Source organism: Leptopilina boulardi, unplaced genomic scaffold (genome assembly GCF_019393585.1).
Source record: "Leptopilina boulardi isolate dan_hultmark-lab unplaced genomic scaffold, ZJU_Lbou_2.1 LbouV2_371, whole genome shotgun sequence".
In the NCBI taxonomy this organism is placed as follows: domain Eukaryota; kingdom Metazoa; phylum Arthropoda; class Insecta; order Hymenoptera; family Figitidae; genus Leptopilina; species Leptopilina boulardi.
Window position 1 is genome coordinate 3,216,630 of NW_026137942.1, and position 20,439 is coordinate 3,237,068.

Sequence of the window (20,439 nt, forward strand, 5' to 3'; positions counted from 1 at the left end):
AATTCCTATTATGTTACATGAAAATTCGAACAAATAAAAATTTTGTGAATTAAATTTTTGGTCATATGAAAATTCTGTAATATAGAAAATCGGTTTGATGATAATTCTGTAAAATACTAATTTGAACAAATAAAAAATTCGGATCTAAAATAATGATGACAAATGAAATATCATAAAATCAAAATTCTAACTAATGAAGTCCCAAGAAATGAAGTACTGCAAACAATATTGGATTAGTAGTGCATCGGTTGTCAACTACGTTTCATTACGGAGATTTCTGTCTGGGTTGGTATAAGTCTCATTTGTCATAAAAATCACTTGCCATAAATCTCACTTGACATAAGTTTCATTTAACAGAAATCTTACACTTGACAACATTTTCATGTTATATATAAATCTGAAGTGTAAGTTTAATTTAGCATAATACTCAATAATTACCAACGACAATATAAGGTTTATTGAACCTGAAAATTAGATTAAGTTGAATTTATGCCAAATGAGAATTTTGGCAAGTGATTTTTTTTTTGTCAAGGGGAATTATATATCTGACGTTTCTTTTTCAAGTGAGTTTTATGTCAATTGAGATTTGGGGAATATTCGTGCTTCTAATTTTAAGTAAATCTGCGTGTATTGAATGCTAAACGTTGAAATGAAAGAAATCACAGTATATTTTCTAATTGTTTTGAATATAATTGAATTACGACGATGTTTCGCATTTTGTTAGTCCCACTGTTGTTCATATATTGCTATTGTTATAAAAGTCGGGGACTTGGCGCGCTTCCGACGAGGCACGAGCGGCGACGAATTCGACCGAACTTGAGACATCGACCATGCGGTTGGCATTGTCCATGATCCAACAACTCGTGGTATCGTTGATGACAGAAGCCGAGAAGCGTCCGTCTGTCAGTGTCAGTTCGACCGTCGTCAACTGTGGATGTACGGTAATCTTTAGTTGTTTCGACGGTCACTGAATTCAATCCACAACTTCGCAAGGTCGAGTGAGACCCGCGAGTGACACAATCAAATCCCGCTGCTTGGATATTTCGCGATTCCCATTTAAAGACGATTTTTGCACTGAAAGGAAACTCGAGCGATTGTGGTTGACACGAGCCTTGCTTGCTCAAGGATATTCAGTAAATTGCCCTCGAGGTGAGTCCTTGTCAAACAAGAATTTTCTGCGCTTCTAGAGTCCGAGAGGAGAAGAGCCATAAGAATATGCGTAATTGAAATTCCTATTTAGGTCAAACGAGACGTAGTAAAAGTGGAATTTCAAGAACGCATTCTATCAAAACATTTATTTCCATTCTAATACGTCTTGAACCGATTATTATTATTATTATCATTCGAGGGAACCAATCTTTATTTACAATTTGTCGCCGTAACTCTAAATAATCTTTTCTTATCAATTTTCTTTTCCTCCGAATTCCTTCTTTAAACTTTTCTATATAGGAATTCCAAGAAATGCTTATTCCAGGTACACTGTTATTTCGATTTCAATGATGGATAATAATATCCATTCATTTTATGCGTGACACCTGCTCGTGTCAAATTTTCGACATTTCTATAAACGTTTTGAATTGAAAATTTTGAAAACGTTCTTTTTTATATTCAATTCTTCTTAAAGATGTTATTCTTGTTAATTTGCAACTAGTTTTTACTCACTATGATTTATTACCGCATCTTCTCCAACGAAAATTCAATTTTAATTGCGTCATTCGGACTTGATTACATATTTTATTACGTTTGTGAATATTGTCGTTTATATGTATTATTGTCAGAAGTATCGATTCTTTACATTTAATTCACAATTAAGTGTTTGAAAAAGCGAAGCTTTATTGTCAGTTTTTTTTTTTTTTTTGCTTATTACTTTTGCCATTAAATAACGTAACTCGTTGAGTTCCAAGTATTTAGATGCTGCCTTTTTCTATTTCAAAGAGCTCTTTATTTTTCTCGATAGATAACTTTATTTTTTAGAAACAACATTTCTTGGAATCAAAAATTTTAAAAAATCTGTAAAAATTTATTTTGTTGAAAATATTCTTTAGAAAGTTGGAAAAAGTAAATTGACAAGAATATGAATCGATTTATGACGTGGAAATTCTGACAGTGAATTAATAAAATCTCGTGTTTTTGATGGTTTTCTGTCAGAGGATCGACCCTTTTTAATTCAGTAAAAAGGGTAGAATATTGTTAAAATTTGTATACTTATTTAATATACATGTTAACGAGAGGTGAAGAATTCTTTGTCAAGAAAGTTCGTGACTCTTCTCAGCTGTGCAGTGTTGCCAGTTATTTTTTCAATTCTCCATATAATATTGGAGTAGTGTGTGTCTCCCCCTTTAGTAACTTCTAAATTTACCCCCTAATGTCTATTTTTATATACATGTTTATATCAATTTCCAAATCTTTATTTTAAAAATATATCACAACATTTCTTTTCATGATATCATTTTTTAAACTGTTTTTATATTATTGATCACAATTATCATTAGGGCTAATCAGTATTGTATACCGAACAGATTACATGTACCAATAACTGCGTGTTGAAATTCAAAACTCATTTTGAAATTAGAAAAAGAATTAGATATAATTATTTTTTAGACACATTTTTATTTTTCGAATTAACATTTGACAGAATTTCTTTTTAAACAAATTTTTTACTTAAAAGAATTCTTATGTATCGAATTTATATTATACAGAATTCTTAAAAAGCCTGAATTTTTATTTGTCCGAAATTGGAAATTGCCGAACAAACAATTGACAGAAAGATTTCGGTGCGATGTTTAAAATTCACCAATTAAAAGTTATCGCAAGAAAATCGTGATTGGTGGATTTTAAAAATTGCGCCAAAATCTTTCTGTCAATTGCTTGTTCGGCCATTTGCAATTTCGGACAAATAAAAATTCAGGCTTATTAAGAATTCTGTACAATATAAATTCGATACATAAGAATTCTTTTAAGTAAAAAATTTGATTAAAAAGAAATTCTGTCAAATGTTTATATGAAAAATAAAAATTCGTCCAAAAAATAATTATATCTAATAAAATTGTTGAAAATTAAAATTCTAACTAATGATTTTTATGGGATAATCATGCACAGAAATAAACTGAACTCAAAATGAGTAGCAGGAAAAATTGATCTGGTTTGACTCTTTTTGAGTTTTTAGTGAAATGTTTCAAATTGAACGCGGTTAGGTTCATTTTGAGTTCATGATTAATGTTAAATTATCGTGGACAAACAAATAATTATTAATATTAAATAAATTAATTGTTTTTAATAAACAAACGTATAGTCCTAAAGAAAACTTTAATTCTCAAAGTTGATTTACACAAATTAACGAAATTAAATATTAGAATTTTTAGGTTAGGAATCTTGTTGACGTTGTTGACGTAATTGGCAACTGCATTAGTGCCAATCACATAGCGCAAAAGGCGCTTAATTTAAAAATTGTTAAAATAAAATGAATATGTAATGAAAAAAATATAAATATGAAGAATATTTTGATATTTTCACTAATTTTATTACACAAGAATCAAAGACATAAATATTCTCAAAGTATAATTTACTTTAATATTTATTTTATATGATTTACAAGATTTTGCAGTACTACCAATATGAAAATATCACAATGTAGAAAATATCCTATACTTTTACAATTTTTCTATTCAGGTTCATTTTGAGTAACGTGAAGTTGTCTGTTAACTCATTTTGATGAGTTAAAAAAAATGAGTTCAGTTTTTTTCTGTGTTCGTCCCGAATTACTGCAGCACTACAAAACTCTATAAACATTAAATTAGAAGTTAATGTTAGATTGATCGCAATAATTTTATTGGTTATTGCTTCAAATAATGCAATTTACCAGAATAATTTTTTAAATAATTTTGAAACAGTTCTTTATTCCTGAATAGTAAACATTAATACGTTTTTAGCGAAACCGCAGTATTTAGCGTTATTAAGAAAAGATAACTTTGAGAAATTATGTATTTAAAATATTTTATGTACAATTTATACAAATGAAAATGACAAAATATTATACAAATATTACTTGATAGTAATAACAAATTAATTATGATAACAATATTCGTATAATGTTTAGCAGATGAGGCGTTTATTTACGATAGAGCATTTCCACGAAAATACGGACATATGGTTTGAGTTTTGAAGTTTATTATATACAGGGTGTTCAAAAAGTACATCAAACTGGTCAAATATTGTTGAAACTTATGGATCATTGGAAAAAAAATGGTTGAAATGAAAGATGATAAACGTAAAGAAATCTATATCCTATTACAAAGTTCAAAACTAGAAAGAGGGCGTAACATTTTACATTACGTCAAATCAATCCTTATCATAGGAAAATTATGTTTTTTTATAGTTACCAATCATATCATAATCTAAATATCAAAATTTATACTATTACAATTTTCTGATGCAATGGAATATTTCAAAAACAAGTGACTTTTAACGCAAATTGTTAAAGGTTCTTGATGTATCTCATATATTTTATATTGAAAAAAGGGTTTGGTTTTGACAACTAAACGTTTGTTTGGTATTTAAGCAACCAAACGTTTTCTGTTGCAACAAAATTTTGGTTGTCCTACACTGTAAAAAGAATGTACTAAAATAGTACCGATTTTAGGTATATCAAAACAGAATCGCAAATGACAATTTAGTGCCTAAATTTGGTATTAAATTAATACCCTTCGTTTTACATTGTAACCAATCTTTAGTTAAGACAACAAAAATCTGTTTTTTTTTAAATTTTGGTTGCGCTTAAATACTATAACCAAACTTTTTGTTGTCAAAACCGTACCCTTTTTTCAGTTGGGAAGAGAGACAATAACAGTGGGACACTTTTTTTTAAAGACATATTAATGTCAATTTTATATATTGTCGAAGACTTTTTGGTATTACCATAAAGTTTGAACTCTTTTCTACACAATGCACATATTCTATTAAAATTATATTGTGATTAAATAAAAAAATTCGAAGTTTTTCAAACTTGATACATTTTTCTTGTTTTGAAGGTTTGTGTTAAACAGTGGGACATCTATTATTAAGTACCGAATTATTATTTCAATAACAAAATTCTGCTTCAAACTTTGTAAATATATATATTTTGCATTAAATAACGTTAACAAATGTTGCAAAACACTCATAATTTAATAATATTTTACATTTTTATAATACGATGTCAAGTTTCATATAAAAAATTGCTATTATTTTTTATCACGTTTACAGTACTGCTGATCATACGTCATAATTTAGTCACAACCTAAAAATAATATGGAGCAAAATTTGAATAGTCGTTCTCTTATCAAGTGTTACTTTTTAAATGTTGCCGAACAATAATTGTAATAATTATTAATTATAAATGTTGAATTTTTTATTGTTTTCTAGCATTAAAAAAATCACATTTTTAGTCGCTGTGTAAGTATAAATGCGCATGCGTATAGCTGACACAACTTATAATCAGTGTTGCCAAAATCCACGTTTCATAAACTTAAATTTTTGCCTGTCCCAGTGTTTAATGTCCCACTGTTTAAATTGAGCAATCGCAAGAAATTATTTAAATAAAAATTGTTTGTGAAATTTTAAAATACTTTAAATTATTGGATATTATACTTAAAAACATGAGTAAACAAAGTCACAATTACACTTTTTTTAAAAAAACTGTCCTATCTACACTGAAAAACTTTTGGGGCAGCTGCTCTCCCAATCGAAAAATTTCTATATTCAGTTAACTTCATACTCAATATTTATCATGAGTTTTTATATGAGTGAAGTTAACTGAATATAGAAATTTTTCGATTGGGAGAGCAGCTGCCCCAAAAGTTTTTCAGTGTATATAAAAATCAGCATTGTATTTCAAGAAAAAATTTACTCTGGGAACGTCAAAAACAGTTTTTTTTTCAATTTTCTTCGTAAATAATGAATCAAAGTGGCTAAAATTTTTGGAGATAGTGTATTGTCATAAACATGGTTTACATTTAAATTTTGGTCGAGTTTCTTTAAGGTATCACATCGGCACTAATCGGAGTCAAAAGTTTGTAGCTCGCATTACTACTTCCCGCATTATACTTTCGCCCTCAACTCCCTATACTCTCAGCCCATACTGTACCTACTTCTACAAATACACTCGTACACGTATATCCCACACTAGCAGCGATTGGAAGGAGTAGGAGGTTTGACAACGTCGCTATAAGTCTCGCTTTGACTACTGTGGACTACTGTCTCTCTCTAACTAATGTTACCATCCTGCGATGTTGCCACATCAAAGTGGCGGGTGTGCTATATATTGCAAATGACGTCATGAAATAAAATTTTTAATTTATAATTACAAATAAACGGCACGGTAAATTATAAATTTCTTTGTATATTTTAGTTCCAAATTTATTCGTGAATTCAACATTAGTTTTTGAAAAAAATTTATAGAAAACTTCTGATGATATTTATGAAAATGTACTTCTCCCCCATACATTAGTCCCGTCTCCCATGCAAAATAAGCAACTTTGATTGCTAATATCTCTGGTTTCGTACGGCAAAAATTCTTCATATTTTGCAAATTTGTCAAGAATGATAATAAGAACATATGGTAAAATTTTCAAGAAAATCTATAGAAAACGGTTTTACCGATGTGATACCTTAAGTAGTTTTTCAGAAAATTAAAGTGTCCTACTGTTTAAACTGTCCCACTGTTTGTCACTCTCCCCTATATATGTATATATCAAATGACACTGAAATTTAGAAATATCCTTTGTAAATAAGTTTCTTTAACGTGAAACATAACCTCTTAAGACATTTGTTTTTAAAATGAATCGACAATATTTATAATATATGATAATAACTTGTCATGTGAAGTTTTACACGTGAAAGATAATTTTAGAGAATTGGGGATTTCCAAATGGCGAAGGGTAAAGAACCGCAATGTATATATACAGAAGTAGAGTGCGTGACTCATCTAAAATCACGAGAATTCTGTTAAATATTATGATATAGTTTAAAGATATCATCAAATGAAATATAAAAATTGCAAAATTTGACATTTCAAGAAAATCTATTACCTTATAAACAACTATAACTAGATGAATGACATATATGCATGGAAACATTGACCTCCCACGTGAAATTTCAACTTTTAAAATTTGACATTGTCAATAAAGCCTTTTAAGTTCTTCATTAAATGTAATTATCACATGACCGGAAGAATACGAGAAACCGCAGATAAGAGGTTGGCGCATTTCCAGATATTAATCCTTATTTTGAACTAAGAATTTAAAAAAAAAAAGAGTTAGAGATACCATAAATGGGCACATGAGACAACAACGAAGAATAATATAAATTATATATAGTATACTATAGGAAAAACGAATTAAAATTTAACTTCCACACTGAAAAACTTTTGGGGCAGCTGCTCTCCCAATCGAAAAATTTCTATATTCAGTTAACTTCACTCATATAAAAACTCATGATAAATATTGAGTATGAAGTTAACTGAATATAGAAATTTTTCGATTGGGAGAGCAGCTGCCCCAAGAGTTTTTCAGTGCAACGGAATTCTGTTATTTAGATTAAAAGCAGCAGGGATTGAAATTTAACTCTACTGAGGAGTTGATCTGTAGAGTAAATTTTTTGACACTTTAAGTGAACTAACATCGGAAGAATGTAGCAACATTTGATATCAACAACGAGATAACTCGCGAGAAAGTTATCATTCAAGTCCTGTTTTTATATTTATTTATTTATTACACAGGCATAGAAAAAAAATTCATTTTCTGAGATCGAGGTCAAACCATGACTACTTTATGTTTTTGGGGTCGCTGAAGCCGAATTTGAAGTCAAATTAATAGACATGGTAACACTTATAAATCAGAATTATTCTTAATTTAAAAATTTTGCGATTTTTTCGAGGTTATGTCAAAAGCCTGAATTGATGAAGTTAAATAGATTATTATTTATATTTGTACAGTTAATTACTTTTGGAGTACCTTCATTTTTGAAACTCCGAAACGATAACTTCAGTAGCCCTTAACTTCTCGAATTTTTAACACTGCAAAATTTTAATTTTTATACACATCAATATAAGAATTCTTTTGTTACATCTACAACGTGTTTAACAAAGAATTATAGTTTGTATTCGGCCCCTAACCTAAAAATTAATTTAATTCAATAATTAGTTTTTTTCAACTGAATAATTAGTAGAAATATTATATATATATACTATTCGAATCAGTGACTGACTTGTATGCACTTTGTAGTAATGAAATAAGCAAAAATTATACTGACGTAAAAAATATCTATCCGATCTATATATAATTAAACAAAATACAGTGTGATCAAATAATATTGAAATTTGAAAATAAAATATCCTTAAAAATTTTCATGTCTTTATCAGGAGGAAAGGTAAAGCCTAAAACGCAGTTTCCATAGAGAGCGTATAGTATAGTTCGCTAAGGCGAGTCAGGGTCATCGTTCGAATTATATATTTGAGAAACGATAGCTTTCTTTGTCCGGAACTTCTTTGGTGCAAACAGTATTGGTTTTGAAACTCAAAAAAAAAAAATAAAAAAAATTGTAATAATAAAGAAATTAAAAGAAAACTTGTATAATAAACCCATTATTTAACAATAAATTCAGAAAGAAATATTCTATTATTCAAAATTCAGTTTCCATTGTGTCGGTGCGAGTTTATTTTACACACACATTTACATATTATATGTCAACATGGGAGAGTGCCACATTACTAGCTAGTAACATTACTACAATTAATTTTTCCTATTTTTTAGCAATATATTTTTTAAAATATCACTTCGTAACTTTAGTTTTCATTTACAAAAGAACACATTTTTTACGTCAAATTTAGGGTAAACTTAAAATAATTGTCAATTTTTGGACATGGCTCCAACACCCTTAATACAGCAATTAATGCTTATTGTTAAAAGAAATACAATTCTTTTATGCATCAAGAAAAATTTAAACAAAGTATTTATTAAAAAATGATGCATTTTTTTAATTTGAAAACTGGGATTAATTTTGTAAATTCACCTAAATTGTTTACTTCATATAAGGTCAATCGATTTGTTTTAGTGCAAGAAATAAAAGTGTGTAAAGAATTAATTAAAATTTTAACAGGAAAAAATTTATACTAAAAAAATTATAATATAGTACCTAATTATTTTAAAACAATGAAAAAAGTTATTCTTTCTAAATATTTAAGTAAAATGTCAACTTTATATAGGTATATATGAATCAAGTATATAGTTTCAATGTAAAGCATACAATTTTTAAAAAAACAAAGTTAAATGTACATAAAAAAATTTTCATAAAAAATAATCTTAAAAAATAAGACGGTGTCTATAACGATCAGGGAAAAGTCAGGGAATTTCTTTAATTTTCTGGCATTTTTTTAAAAATAAATTAAAGTCACTAGGTATTAATTTAAATTTTTTTTTACTTTTTTCCCAAAGCAAATGCAAATTAAAAAGTTGGCCTTTACACTCAATTATTAAGCATATGATATATTTTATATTCATTAAGTAAATAATTATTTACTACTATTTATTGAAACTAATAAATGATTTTTTAAACTTGGAACAATTAATTAATTTTTTTCAGTGAAATATTTGGTTTTTTAATATAAATAAAAATTATTTGATACAATTTTATTTTATCGATTCAACTTCAAATGAAGTAAATTATTCATTAATTCGAAATAATTTATTATCTAATGCTAATACCCACATTTAACTTATAAAAATTTTTATGGCGTCGAATCTTAAATTATCGAATTTCTATTTTGTAAAATTGTATAAATTGGATTTTATATTATGCGAAATTTTCATATCGAAGAATGTACATTTAAATAAAATTCGATTTAAAAGAATTTCTATTTAACAGAACTTAGGCTATTTTAATCGATTTAATTTAAAAAATAAAAAATTTGTCCATGCAAACAAACGGATTTGAAAATATAGTAAATAAAAAAAAACCTACACTTGTTTACTATTTGAAAAGTATAATGAAAATGCGTTTATAATAATATTCATTAAATAGTTGTATTTAGATATCACCTTGAGATTATGTTGTTTTTCAAAAATTTTGTTTCAAGTAAAATTTAATTTTCTCAAATTAAAGGAGTATTATAAATTTACTTGTTCAAATATTTTATGAAGGAACTTGATATGATTTTTAATTTAGGATTATTTAAATAATTTTACATTGACCTTCAATTTTTATAATAACATTTTTTTTAATTGTTCAAAGCATAGATATATTTTCTGTTTAATAACCACATGTAATATGTATATATGTATGATAGGATTTTATAAGAAAAATTTTAATGTTCTTCTTATTGTGTATTTTTCCAATGGAATGTTTAATTTTCGTTTATTTTCTACGTGTACCTTGTTTAAAAATTCCATGATAGTCGCGGCTGAAAAAACATAGATTGTTTATTGTAATCATATACACTCATGTTCTGTGTCGAGTCAGATAGTGTGCTTTTAAAAATGATCATCTTGTGTTGCTCGTCTCTTCTCATTGTCTTATCATGCTTATTAAATTTCTAACAAAATATTTAATTACAAATTTCCCAATGATATAATTATAAATATTTTTTTTTTTAATTTACAAAAATTAAATTGTTGATGACATTGGAATTTTCAGATGTTGAAGTAAAATATCGCAAGCTTCCTATCTAGAAAAAGATATCTTACGTTTTTCAGAATTCTCTGGGAAATGTAGAAATTTTTTATTCTTGAAATTTTTATTTTTTAAATAATAAATAGTTTTTTTCATTTTAATGGTAAGCGAATACCCCAAAGTTGGCTTATATAGAATTTTTAATTCGTAATTACATCGTGTAGGAAGTAAATTTTATTATTAAATTTAAAATTATTTATGTGTAGAGTATATTCGTGTTGAAACGTAAAAAATCATTAGGTAAATAATAAAATTTTTCATGGAAAACAATAATACATTAAAGAACGTAGCGTAGCGCCGAGAGATGTGGCAACACTGCGTATGCTTGTGTGAACAGCTGACTTTTTGCAGTACTCAGTTTTCCAGTCAATTGTAGTTGCGACGTTGTCACGTAGTCTTTGTATCATTTTATCAACAAGCAAAAATTTCTACTTCTAACTTCTAATTTTGGGATTAATAATATAACTAAACTGTTTATAATTTCATTGTCCTTTGCTCTAATTTTGAGTCATTGTGAATCGAAAGAGTTTTTATGTAATATATTTCTAGGTGTCAATTTTTCACTCTTTGCGGCCATTAGCAAAAAATAAAAGAAAAATTATATTATTCATATTTTATTTAATTTTCTTGAAAGTTTCAAATACCATCAGTGATTTTAAATTAATTATTTTATACAGGTTGTTCAAAAAGTATGGATACTTCAACACAAAAGTTGTTCCCAACTAAAAATCTACATTTTTTGAACCTAAAAAATTGGGCCTGAAACCCAACAGTGAAAAAAGAAGAAGTATCACGAAATTGCGTATACTTTTCGAGATATTTGCATGTTTTCATACTTTTTGAACACCCTGTGTAATGACGAGAATAGAGATACCTTCAGATTAGATATTTTGACGGAAACTTATAAAATATAAAATAAACAGTTTATTGTAAAAAAATTTAGTATTTTTTTACTGAAGGTATTACAAAATATTTGATGACGCATTATGTTTTGAAAATCAAGATTTGTAAACAATTTGAATTATATATAAAATACTTTAATTTTTTAAAAGACTTACAATGTTTATACTTAAATTTTGACGGCGCATGATTATTCTATAAAAATGATTAGTTAGAATTTTTATTTTCAAAAATTTTGTTAGATATAATTATTATTTAAACCAAAATTCATTTTTCGAATTGGAATTTGACAGAATTTGTTTTTCAAACAAATTGTTACTTTACCGAATTTTTATCAGATTTTTTATTTTACAAAATTTCTCTTTACACAACTTTTTATTTCGCAGAATTCTATAATTTCTATAATTTCTTTAATTTAGTGTAATTATTCTCATTTAACAGAATTTAAAGTTATTCGAATTTTTAAATAGCAAAATTTCTAAATTCACTGAATTTTCATTGGTTTGAATTTTTTCTTTTACGAATTATTAAGGTTTACCAATAACGATTTTATTGATAATTTCTGATTGGTTAATTTTAAAAATCGCGCCCAAATTATTCGTCGATTTTTTATTTGGTTATTTTCAATTTTGGAGAAATGAAGATTCGTCGCGTTTTTAAAAATTTTTATCAAATAACGATTTGTGTAAATAAAAATTTGGATAAATGAAGATTCGCCAGTGAATTGGAAATTCTGACATTTAAAATTTTTCATATCACTTTATATTCTGTTAAATGAGAATTATGCTAAATTAAAATTCGATTAAATTAGAATTCTGCGAAATAAGAAGTTGGATTAAAGAGAAATTCTGTTAAATTAGCTAGAATTTTCATTTGTATGAATTTCATTTGAGAGAATTTCTTTTTGGACGAATTTTAATTTTTCAAATTAGTAATGGAGTTACTTTCTTTGTAAACGAAATTTTATTTAACATAATTTTTAGGTATCGAATTTTTATTTGACATAATTTTTATTTTAACGAATTTCTTTTTATCCACCTTTGGTTTAAAAGAATTATAATTTAACACAATTTAAATTTATCAGAATTCTCATTCAACAGAATTTTCTTTGTTCGAATTGTTTAATGTCAGAATTTTTAATTTATCGAATCGAATTTTTATTTATACACTGAGAAAAATATTCTATTGAATCAACAGCATTTCTGCCAAAGGTGCATTTCTAAAGCATATGCTTTTGAATCAATGTTAAATAAAAATTCGGCACCTAAAAATTATGTTAAATTAAAATTTCGTTTACAAAGAGAGTAACTCAAATGCCAATTTGAAAAATGAAAATTCGTCTAAAAAGAAATTCTGTCAAATGAAATTCATATAATTGAAAATTCTATTTAATGATTTTTATAGGATATTCATGCGCCTAAAAATTCTGTTAAGTAAAAATTCGTTTTAATGATAAATAAATTTCTAATAAAATTCTTGCAAATGAAAATTTTAACTAATTGATTTTTACAGGATAATGTACCTCAAATTTTGACCATTTATTTCAAGTATGATTTCTCATTAGTCTCTCTTTCAAAAAATGATAAAAATCCATGCATCCCACGATGAGTAAATATTTTCTAAAATATTCTAAAAATTAAATTAAATAAAAAAGTATTTTTTTGGCGAGTATTGCGGTAACAAAAATTCACTGTCTCTTTCTTTCTATTTTATTTGTTTGCGATGCGTACGCCGAAAATTGAAACGTTATTTTTGGCAATGTTAGACAGGGATTGGCCACCTTTACGAGCGACAATTGAAATTCAGTGTTAGAGAGGCACTTGCCAGAGACACTGACGACTTTCGACGTCGCCGTTTGCGACGACGAATGATTCCTACGAACGAATAAATAATAATATTTAAAGTCCAATTTTCATATAATTTTTTTTTTTTAATTTCTATAAAAACGGGATCCCTATAGTTTTATTTTATCTATCGTGCGATTAATAACAACGAATCTTCCTCACTCACCGATACAAGGATTTGTAAAGAAAAATGGCTACTTCTACTTTGGATCCGGTTGACGTCGCTAATATAATTGCTCAAGAGCTATTTTATCAGCATCAGGTACTATACTGTAAAATATTGCCTTAAAAACAAATGTTGATAAATGGAAATTCGACTCCTTGTACTGTCCCATGAAGCTTATACTTTATGTCGAAATTCATTATAATTTAGTGCGGTTAAAATTCAGAACGTGAAGACTCAAAATTTTCTAAACTTTTCTAAGGAAATGATGAAATAAACCTTCTTTACAACTATTGCTTCATCGTCAAATGAAATTTTTGTTTGCAACTCATTGTTAAAAATACGCATAATATATTTTTAACAAAAACGAATTCGAGGATGAATATAGTTTTGATCATGTTTGATGACTCAGAAATGTGTGCTAAACATTTTTACTATATTTATGTTCAAATTTGTGTGAATAGAATTCGGCTTATTATATATATTTATCGAAAGGTAGAATGTTATAAATATTTTTTTTTTCAAATTCCTCAGAATTTCACAGAGTTAACATTATTTTTTTAACTTAAAGACTTTCAAGCTTTTCAATATTTGGAATTGAGACAAAATTAGAATTAAGTCAATTTTAAAATAATTTGCTAGATAACATAGTATAACACAAAAAAATCGAACTTTTTCCATAGCAAACCGGAATATGATTTTCTGACGTATTTTGATGCACTGAACACGAATCTGAAGTGCGGTTTGCTCCATCACGTCGGGATTTTATTCTAACCTCAAAAAACATGTCTAATCAAACAATTAACTCAAAATTCTTGTGGACTTGGATTCTAGAGGTTTTTGGGGTCGCTGATCACGAATCCGATGTCAGATTTTAAAAATTCAAAATGGCGGATGCATTTTTTTAATTGTCTTCCATAATGGATCCGCCATTTTGAATATTTTAAATCTGACATCGGATTCGTGATCAGCGACCCCAAAAACCCTTAGATACTGAGTTGCATGAAAATTTAATAATTTTTTTAAAAACTTATCCGCCATTTTCAATTTTGAAAATCTGAAATCAAACTCGTAATCAGCAATCCAAAAAAAAAACCCTAGAACCCAAGCCCACAAGAATTTTGAGTTACTTGTTTGATTAGACATGTTTTTTGAGGTTAAAAAAAATCCTGACGTAATGAATCAAAGATTCGTGTTCAGCGCATCAAAATACGTCGGAAAATCATATTCCGGTTTGCCTTGGAAAAAAGTTCGTTTTTTTTTGTGGTTCTGTGTAATTTACGAATTAAATTATTTCACCACAGCGAACTTGTTATCACAGAGTTTTTCAAATAGCAATTTTTTTAATAAGAAAATTACTTAATAAATCATAATAATTTCGAAATATAATTTCATTAAATTTCTGTTTGTGGTATAGAATTGTTCACTTATGTTCTTAAAACACGTTCGTACAGGTTTTTCATACAAATTGCTTAGAAAAATTGATAACAAAAATAAAGTAACTTTTACTTTAAATCCTAAACTGTTGGGAATTTTTGGCAACTTTTGCTCCGGAAATATGTAGTAAAGAATACTATTTCCGGAGCAAAATCTATTCTGAAATCTTTTGTTTAATTGGATTTATAATAATATTCTGATTATGCTATTTGTAATTAACGAAAAAATATAGTTTTTTTTTTTTTTTTGAAAACGTGTGTGGGGGGTGAAATGAAAAATGAGCCTAATTGAAAATTCAGAACAGCGAGAGGTGTTGAAATAGATGGATGAAAGTAAAATTGGGACAGCTAATTCAAGAACTTGAAGTTTCCATTGAGTTTCGAAGTATATAATTATGAATTTTCCCTCAACATTGCAACAAGAAGGTAGAATAATTATATGTATATATATATTTGTTGAATAGTTTTTCTTGATTGCTTTATTCCTTTTGTGTAATTCTTTGTCTGGTGTGTGCAGTGGAAACCCAAGGCAGATTAGAGCATCAAATGCATTTATTTATAGAATTGCGGAGACCGTGTTCGCGTTTCGCACATGGCAGAACGCTCTCTTCTCTCTCGCTCACTCTACGCTCTCACTGATTATATGTACTTGTCTCTGTGTATAGCTGAAGGGGAAAAAATACGTAGGCATGGCATGCATTGCGAAACGGAAGACGTGTACATGCCAGATAAGCGGTGGAGAAAAAAAAATCATCTTCCCAGAGAGAGAAAGAGAGAGAGAGAGAGAACAAAATATCGCTTTTTGCCACTAAATACAACAAATTTTATTTTTATATTTGCAGTCACAATTATTTGCCTTAAGATACTTTGATTTTATTTTTCTACAGATGACTCACAATCGGAAACTATAAAAACACGTGGACATTGTAGTTTTCATTCAATCAAATTTTATGTGATTTGAATTTTTATTTATATGAATTTTAAATTGATAGAATTTTTAAGACGCCGAATTTTCATTTGTCCGAAATTACAAATGGCCAAACAAACAATCGACAGAAAGAATTGGGCGCAATTTTTGAAATTGACCAATCACAATTTTTTCTTGATAATTTCTAATTGGTCATTTTTAAAAATTGCGCCAAATTCTTTCTATCGATTGTTTGTTCGTCCAGTTGTAATTGCGGACAAATGAAAATACGGCGTCTTAAAAATTCCATTAATTAAAAATTGTAATTTCTGTCATTTCAAAAATTCGAATCACATAAAAATCGATTGAATAAGAATTCCGTTAAATTAAAAGTCGTTGTTTGTAAACTTTAACAATTCGTACAAATAAAAATTGAAACAAATGAAAATTCGGTGAATTAAAAATTATTAATATTTAAAAATTTGTATAAATTTGAATTCTGTTAAATGAGAATTACGCTAAATTAAAATACAGTTAAATTAGAATTCTGCGAAATAAAAAATTTTATAAAGAGAAATTCTGTAAAATAAAAAATCTGCCAAATAAATATTCGGTACCTAAAAATTCTGTATAGTAAAAATTTGTTTTAAAAGAAATTCTGTTAAATAAGAAAAAAATAAAAATTCAAAATTAATTAATTTTTGAAAATATCTTAAATCTTTAAATTATAATATAATCTTTCTATTTCTTACAACTTAATATGAAAATTTAATACATCACGTACAAACAGATATGGTTCTTAGTATTCTTAGAAAGTGGCTAATTTTAATGTTCTTTTTTCATCGACATAAAGATTAATTTGATAAGTCGCGGCGAATATGATAAATAATTATATTAATGTTATTATTATTTATCCTTACATTCATTCGTATGTCATGACGTTTTAGATAATGATTATTTAATCGAACCTGTAATTGTCATAATTATACCACTTATCAAAATGACCATTTATTCTAAAAAACTATAAGAACATGTTTATTTTTTTTTAATTCATAAAAATTTATTTATTACAAATGGAACAAAGAAACAAATTCATTATTCATTAACCGTTGAAAAATTTATAAAAATTAATTATATTTATTTTTTGTATGTAACAACAATAATTTCTCAATTGTCCAATTTAATATTACATTGTTTTTCATTAGAGGAATAAATTATTTACTTCTTAAACTTTTAAATATTATCGAATAATTTTTTAAAATTTAATTATTAGAAGGTACAAACATTACACTATTTTTATTATACTTTTTGGATTACAAAATCATGAATTAATTATTATTATTATTATTATTATTATTATTATTATTATTATTATTAATGTTATAATTTAACAATTGTAAGCTTTAAAATTTTTCCATTTAAAATTAATATGTGGTTTATTTCAATATTGTAAATAAAAATATTAAGAAGGAATGGTACACGAATTGAGAAATTGTTTTTTTTTTAACAATTTAACGCAAAGAAAATTATGATTAAAATGAATTGCAACCAATTTTAGAAGATCTTGTTAATTACAGAAAAACGATGTTTATTCAAAATCTTTTTTTAAATAATTATTTTTTAACATTCCATTTTTTTTCTGCTCAGACAAAATCTAATTTTAATAAACAAGGGCTTATATTTTATTCCGGTGAAATCAATTCTACGATCGCTTATATTTTAATATTGTTAAAAGTAAGTTGCAAAAAAATTATTTACTAAATAAAATTTCAATTGTTTATAATTTTTTAACAACTTACTTTTAATAATATAAAAATATAAGCGGTTGTAGAGAATGTCTTACTGAATAAAATAAGCCCTTGTTTATTAAAATTCAGGGTGTCTACTAGTCCTGGAAGTCCTGGAAGCCCTGAAAATGTCCTGGAATGTCCTTGAAAGTCCTGGAATTTTAATTTTTGTCCTTGAATTTTTTATATTTTGCTTTTAAATTTTCAAAAATTTATAATTTTGTCAATCAATTTAAAAAAAAATTCATTAAATAAGTAAAATGAAAATTTACTTAAGTAATTAATTAATTTTTTAATAATTTCTGAAAACAATAGTTAAACTAAAAAATTTTTTATTCCTTAAGGTCATCCAATTTAATGTCCTGGAAAAATAAGAAATTTGTCCTGGAAAGTCCTGAAAAAGTCCTGGAATTTTAATTCAGATTTTTAGTAGACACCCTGAAATTTAGATAAAAATTGTGATATTTGTCTGAGCTCAAAGAAAAAAATATTAACATGTTAAAAAAATAATTATTTAAAAAACGATTTTGAATCAACATCGTTTTTCTGCAATATTTATAACAAAATATTCTAAAATTGATTGCAATTAATTTTATTAATTATAATTTTATTTGCGTTAAATTGTTAAAAAAACAATTACTCAGTTTTGAGATGATGTTTCCTCCTTAAATCTTATAATATAAAATTTTCAATATAGTAATTTTAATTTTTGGATTATTAACAAGAATTAAAATTTTGTTTGTCAAAAATATTTCGAAATACACTCCTAAAAGACTATATAAAAGAATTAGAATTTAGAAAAACATTCTCATATTTACGAAGCTGAAGTACACAACGTTTATGATAAACGATTTTTAAAGAATTTTTTAAAATGAAAAATTCTATAATTTTTTGTCAAAAAAAAAAATATTTTTTTATAATTTGTTGATTAATGAAAACTATAAGAAATATTTTTTAGGCAAAAAATTATCGAATTTTTCATTTTAAAAAATTATTTCTTTAAAAAATTGTTTATCATAAACGTTGCGTACTTCAGCTTCGTCATATTTCCTTTCCACGGGCCACACTTGTCGATAGTGAAAAACAATTTTTTTTTTTATATTTGACTAATAAAAAGAAAATTTTGAGATGTATGATTTGGAAAGAGAAATTTTGTCTATTCAGGTAAAACCTTGGAAAAGTAAATATATACTTTTCAATATTGTGTTTGTGGTATTTTCTTAAAATTGTTGATCCTAATCAGAGATAAGAAAAACTGAGTCCGCTTTAAGAAATAAGAGAATTATGGTCGTTTATCCTTCTCGTCATCATATATATATAACGCGTTTAGACTTGTCGAAATAGGCTTTGACAAGTCCCGTCACGTCTATCGGAAAGTTACGTTTTACAATACATTGAGAGCAAGGTGAGCTGCCGAATTGACTAAATCGTAAAGAATTATTTCAATTCAATTTTTCTTTTCTCTTTCGATTAAAATATTTATTACTAAATTTCCTTTTAAAACAAAAATATTTTCACCGTTAAATGCCGCTTTAAAAATTCTTCTGTTATTTAAAAATAGTAATTAGTTAAAAAAATATTTTCTCAAAAAAAAATTATTAAAAAACTCAGTTTTGTTTCATCCAGAAAAGAGAAAGTACAACACACAAGTTGAAAGACAGACATGAAACTTTTATTGTTTTGGGGGCTGAGCCGACTGTGAGTGGGCGGACTTCCCGATTAAATTGGTATTCGAGTGGTACTCAGTAATTTTAGCGATGACACTTGTGCACAATACCGGCCGGCTGACGTCGACCTGATGTTATTTACTTTACCTGGCGTCAATATACATATATCGTGTACCTTTATATAGTAAACTAGTTTGCTTTACCTTTTATGGAAAAAAAAAATTCAACAAGTGTTTAATTAAAAAAAATTTTCATTTAAATTTGATAAAAGTAATCTAATGTGTGTTCATTTTTGGAAAAAGATATTTAGAAAATAATCCAACATTTATTGTTCAAAATACATTGTTAATTATTTTTTAACAAAATTGAAAGAAAAAAATGTCTAATGTGGTAATTTTAGCGATGACAGATTCGTTTGACACGAGCGATAGCTTATCGGGCGTGGAATCACATTTATTTTTATCTCCTTAAAGATGAAAGAGGGAAAAACGTGGAAATTGTCGCACACAATAAATAATTGTTTAAATTTGTTTCTTTTATTTTTTTTAGTAGAAAATAAAATAATAATTGTGATCTCTTTTTTGTTCGCAGCTCGTGTCTCTGGACGGCCTGCACAGTGGCGTGCCTACTAGAACGACGCCCACACTCACTCCAACGACCCTTCGGAGCATTGAGCAGACCTTCCTGGAGTTGACGAGCGAGTCGGCCTCGCACAGCAGAGAAGCTGGATTTGTGCCACCGCTGGTGGAACCGTCACAGCCGACTCCAGCTCAAACACACAACACCATTTTGAGTCACAACAATCTCGAGGATCATCAGACTCAGGCCCAGCCTCAAACCAGACGGAACATGGGCGGCAGAAGGCCCACCAGGACCATTGGCATGTCACCCGAGGAAGAGGAGCGACGACAAGTTCGCAGAGAGAGGAACAAAATGGCGGCGGCCAGGTGCCGAAAAAGAAGAATGGATCACACCAACTCCTTACTCGAAGTGAGTATACAGAATTGTTCTGCCATTTTAAAAACAGTTGTATT

At 27.2% G+C, this 20,439-nt stretch overlaps 1 protein-coding gene across 3 annotated transcripts in view; it reads left to right on the forward strand.

Annotated features, from left to right (window-relative positions):
• The window catches only part of LOC127287564 (transcription factor kayak), a 41,370-nt gene that overhangs the window by 16,752 nt on the left and 4,179 nt on the right, over positions 1–20,439 (forward strand). For 2 of the 3 annotated variants that reach the window (XM_051314562.1, XM_051314561.1), the window contains exon 2: positions 19,997–20,395. In XM_051314562.1, coding sequence (XP_051170519.1) covers positions 19,997–20,395 — 399 coding nt within the window. Of the gene's footprint in view, positions 1–13,395; positions 13,708–19,996; positions 20,396–20,439 lie in introns of those variants that run through there. The other variant, XM_051314563.1, reaches the window with a different exon arrangement.